This window comes from Sinocyclocheilus rhinocerous, unplaced genomic scaffold (genome assembly GCF_001515625.1).
Source record: "Sinocyclocheilus rhinocerous isolate Xijiao unplaced genomic scaffold, SAMN03320098_v1.1 scaffold2594, whole genome shotgun sequence".
Taxonomy (NCBI): domain Eukaryota; kingdom Metazoa; phylum Chordata; class Actinopteri; order Cypriniformes; family Cyprinidae; genus Sinocyclocheilus; species Sinocyclocheilus rhinocerous.
In genome coordinates this window covers 37297-42679 of record NW_015665225.1, presented here as the reverse complement: position 1 = coordinate 42679, position 5383 = coordinate 37297, and the positions used below count along the sequence as shown (strand labels likewise).

The following is a 5383-nucleotide window of genomic DNA, read 5'->3' as shown; positions in this document are numbered from 1 at the left end:
ATGAGATTTTTTCCCATGGCTAAGACGAGACGAGGATAAGGTCAATAAATGATAACTGTGACTATATCAACATGCAATATCGTTGACGATAAAAGACGAGACTAAAATGAATTTTAAAGAATAAAAACTATACCAAAATTTCTTTTTATTTTCGTCGAAAAAAAAGGAGACAAAATATTATTGCGGACTGCTGTACATGCCTCTACTGCACGAGCTTTAATGTGTGCGGTTGCCAGATATCAAGAGTTGTTCTCTGTTAAAAGGATGCATTTTCTGCCGGGTGTTTTGCAATCTGGCAACCATGCGCACGCGCTCGCTCTTCATTGCGGAAATGTTTAGCGATCTCCATGTGAGATGTTCAGCTTAAATGAAAGTATCATTAAGTCTGTTTGTGTTCTGTCATTTTGATGAATGTGTTTGCTGAATAAATGCACTTACTCAACCACTGTTGTTTTAATAGAGTAACATTACTGCAGTTTGGAATTATTGGAATTACTTTTAGGAATTTTACTGTTCAAATATTTTTTGTTTGTTTTTGCCAGTTTTCATAATGCAGACAGAGAGAGTGCATATCTAAGTCTTTGATATTCATTTAAATATTAAATAGCCTGTAATAAATCAGTACACTAGATGAGGTCAAATAAAGTCCACATTCTATTGATTTGTGCTTATTGGTGAAAAGTGCAATACCTGAAATGTGAAAATAAATTTCTCAAATTTCTCAAATATATATATATCAGTTTAACTGCTATACAGCATGATAAAAATGTGAAGAAAAGTTTTCATTGACTAAAACTAGACTAAACAAAAACAGGACAAGCTTGACTAAATATGATAACAACTAAAAAGTACATTGACACCAGGACTTCATTATTTAAAGTGACAGACAACAAAACGGTATTGTTACTGTTATTGCTATCTTTAGTTATCATTCTTGCTATAGTTGTTGTTATAGTTATAGTTTTTGTTAATGTTATTGTTATTGTTATAGTTATCATAATAGCTATCATTATTGTTAAAGTTATGGTTATAGTTATAGCTATCGTCATCATTATCACTGCAGTTATATATTATAAATGCAGTTATATATTATAGTTATCATTATCGTTAAAGTTATGGTTATAGTCATGGTTATAGTTATCGTTATCACTATTGTTGCAATTATAGTATCTATTGTTATAGTTACGGTTATAGTTATTGCTGTTGTTAATATTACTGTTATTGTTATCGCTATAGTTATAGTTGTTGTTACCATTATTGTTGCATACAGTTATAGTTATTTGATATTGGTATATTTATCTTTATAGTTATAGGTATTGTTATTGTTATAGTTATAGTTCTCGCTATTGTTATAGTTATGGTTCTAGTTATCGTTATCACTGTTGTTGCAAATGTAGTTATATTTACAGCTATAGTTACCATTATATTTATGGATCTAGTAATCGTTAACACTCGTTATAATTATATTAATATTCATAGCTATAGTTATCGTTACAGTTATGGTTCTTGGTGTGAATGTGAAATGTTTGAATGCAGTAGCTCACGTGTGTTGCTGGGCTGAGAGTCCATGGGAATCATCATCTTGGTGCGCGTGGCCCTGCGGGCGGCTAACGATCGCTCTAACGTGGAAATGCTGCTGGAAGATTCATCTCCATCTGCACCTGAAGAAGAGAACCACATGACCTTCAGCTGCTGATGCACACACACACACACTCACACACACGGTCGAATCGACGAACGCCTCCGGAGCCCACGGCCTCACCTGAGTGGCTGCTCTTGCTGCCCATCTGGCTCTCTGATTGGCTGTGGCTGACCGGCGCCATCTCTTGGCAGCTATGGGTGGGCGACTCGCGGCCCGAGGGGGCGGAGCTCGAGGGCTTCTCCATGTTCTTCAGCTCCATCTCCTCATGATGGATCCAGAGGTCAGGAGGTCGCAGGTCTTTCTGGCTGCCCTTCCGCTTCCCCGCGCTGTGTGTCGCACGCTTCCTACAGGAACACAGAGAGACAGAGTAGGACGAAGTTTATTATATTATATATTATATTACCGTATTGGTTCAGATGTATTTCCAAGAAAAAAACATAGTCTTATATTCGGGTCAATACGGTATATTATATTATATTAATGTTTTGTCAATGTAAATCAAGTGGATATTATATTTGAATCCATATCAGTGTGACTCTAGTCGGATCATGTGGTGTGTGTGTGTGTGTGAGTCTGTGTGTGTGTGTGTGTGAGTGTTTCAGTTTGGTCCCCTCTGTTCATCAGCACTTCAGATAAATGAGATATTTTGATCAAAATCAGTCCTGCTTCACCCACATCTTGTTCAGTCACTTAAAGGTACACTTCACCCAAAAATGAAACATCTGTTATCATTTATTCATCCTCATGTCATTCCAAACCTGTACGAGTTTCTTTCTTCAAAAGAAGATATTCTGAAGAATGTTGGAAACCAATCAGTTGACGGCAGCCATTGACTTCTATAATCTGGGAAAAAATACTGTGTAAGTCAATGGCTACCGTCAACTGTTTGGGTACCAATATTTAAAAATATATCTTATTTTGTGTTCAGCAGCTTAAAGAAACTCGTACAGGTTGAGGGCGAGTAAATGATGACACGGTTTTCATTTTTGGGTGAACTATAACTTTAAAACACAAGCCATTGACGCCAGTGGATGATAATGATCTCGAGTAAGTCAATGGCTACCGTCAACTGTTTGGGTACCAATATTTAAAAAATATATCTTATTTTGTGTTCAGCAGCTTAAAGAAACTCGTACAGGTTGAGGGCGAGTAAATGATGACACGGTTTTCATTTTTGGGTGAACTATAACTTTAAAACACAAGCCATTGACGCCAGTGGATGATAAGTGCTGATCTCGAGATGTATGAATTAATCACGCTTATAGATGATCTCTAATCATCTTGCTGCTTGGCAACTATAATCAGTCCACAGGCGACTGAGCTTTAGAACCCAAACAGAATTATTATGAGTTTACTGTGATTATGACTGTTAAAAGGGTAATTGTTTCACTGTTTATTTTACGCTTTACTGCATACTTAAATTAATATTTTACACCGCCTTGGTCACACAAACACATGCCTTCATGTCTAATACTGTACTACAACCGCAATTTCAGAAAAGTTGGGACGTTTTGCAAAATGCCATAAAATCAAGAATATGTGATTTGTTCATTCCTATCCTTTATTTAATTGACAAAATTACAAAGAACAGATTTCCACTGATTTCACAGGCCAACTTAATTGTATTTTGATGGCTGCAACACACACCAAAACATTGGGACAGAGGCATGTTTACCACTGTGTCACATCAACTTACCTTTTCATTACACATTTTAATCTTCTGGGAATTAAGGATGCTAATTTTTTAAGTTTTGCAAGCAAAATTTCCCCCCAATCTCTGTGCCAACTTTGTTGGAGTGTGTGGCAGCCATCAAAATATTTTTTTTATATATATATTTACAAAATATATTTAAGTTGGTCGGTGAAACACTGGAAATCTTTTCTTTGTACTTCTGTCAGTGAAATAAAAGATAAAAGATATAATCAGATATTCTTGATTTTATTGCATTTTACAAAATGTCCCAACTTTTCTGGAATCGGGGTTGTATATTTATGTCTTTTTAAACACATTTGTTTATTTATTTATTTTTAAAAATATGCCTGTTTGTGTCTTTACCTATTCTATATGTTTACACAATCGAAAGATTGGGGTGAGTTTTTGTAAGAAGTCTCTTCTGCTCTCCAAGGCTGCATTTATTTGATACAGTAAAAATTGTGAAATATTATTAGAATCTAAAACAGCTGTTTTCTATGTGAATCTCTGTTAAACTGTAATTTATTTCTGTGATGCGCAGCTGTATTTTCAGCATCATTACTCCAGTCTTCAGTGTCACGTGATCTTCAGAAATCATTCTAATATGCTGATTTGCTGCTTAAGAAACATTTCTGATTATTATCAATGTTGAAAACAGTTGTGCTGCACAATATTTTTGTGGAAACTGTGATACATTTTATTTTTCAGGATTCACAGATGAATAGAAAGTTCAAAAGAACAGCGTTTATTATTTTGTAACATTCTAAATGTCTTTACTGTCACTTCTGATCAATTTAATGCGTACTTGATGAATAAAAGTATTGATTTCTTTCAAAAACACTCTCTGCCCGGTAGTTTATTTCTGAGTTAAACAGCACATAAAATGAGCAGAAGATTCAGAGCACAGACTAAATTATAGATAAAGATGAAAGTAATTTGGAGGAAGTTACTGATGAAAGATTCTAAAGACAAACATAATTTCTTCAGAATATTGTCACTGATGAATCATTCACATTCAGTGTTGACCTTGATTTCATGTTGCAAATAAAGCAAATAGCATTGAATATGACTTGTGTTCAGCTCTTTGACACTCAGCAGCATTTCCACGACGAACACAAGACTGACAGTGTGTTTTGGTGTTTCAAAGCGAATGTCTTTCTGTCAGACGTTTACAGTATAAGCTCATATATACTCTCACCGTTCAGGCTGCTCATGTCAACGCATTTACTAACCATTTCAAGGAAGTGTTTGGCTATGCTACAGGAGAGCTTTTCAGTGTCCGACCAGCTACTGCGGCTGTGCCAAGGCGCCACTCCCATTAACGATTATACCCTGCAATTTCGAACGCTGGCGGCGTCCAGCGGATGGAACGAGGCAGCGCTGCTCAGTGCTTATCGACAGGGATTGGATCCCCGAATCCGCATTCAGATGGCGATTTATGATGACAATGTTGGATTGGAAAACTTCATGTCAAGAGCCAATCGTGTCGCCCAGCGCTTATCAGCCTGCCACACTCCAGCAGCCGCCCACCAGTCTGCAGCACCCGCAGCCAGTTCCCCAGTACCAGAGCCCATGCAGGTGGACTCCACAAGGCTCTCTCCCTCTGAACGTGCTCGCCGCCTCGCGGCAGGACTCTGCCTCTCCTGCGCGGTCATGGACCATTACATCGGAACCTGCCCTGTCCGACCCCCACGTCCAGCGGTGAGTACCCTTCAATTTGAACCTGAAATCTCCAAACTTTCCATGTTTTCAGTGCAACTCCTCACTCCAGTTAATTCCATTACAGTCCCTGCCCTCGTCGACTCGGGCTCCTCGGGCAACTTCATCTCGCAGGACCTACTAAAACGTCTTCACTTGCCCTGCACACACCAAACCTGGGAGCTCAGAGTCGAAACCATCTAGGGAAAACCGCTAGGGCATGGGCGGGTTCAATTCAGAGCTCCTCCGCTGAGGCTCAAGATCGGCAACCTGCATGAGAAAGAGATCATCTTTCTGGTACTGGAGGGACCCACGGTGGATATCGTCCTGGGACGCCCCTGGCACATTCT

General features: G+C 38.3%; 1 protein-coding gene across 1 annotated transcript in view; it reads right to left on the bottom strand.

The window, feature by feature from the left end:
- Positions 1–5383, bottom strand: part of LOC107731304 (netrin receptor DCC-like) — a gene marked incomplete at its 5' end in the record, with an annotated part of 67152 nt that overhangs the window by 24526 nt on the left and 37243 nt on the right. The window contains 3 exons of the mRNA XM_016542357.1: positions 1545–1661; positions 1763–1986; positions 4800–4978. Of these exons, the coding sequence (XP_016397843.1) occupies positions 1545–1661; positions 1763–1986; positions 4800–4978 (520 nt within the window). The remainder of the gene's footprint in view (positions 1–1544; positions 1662–1762; positions 1987–4799; positions 4979–5383) is intronic.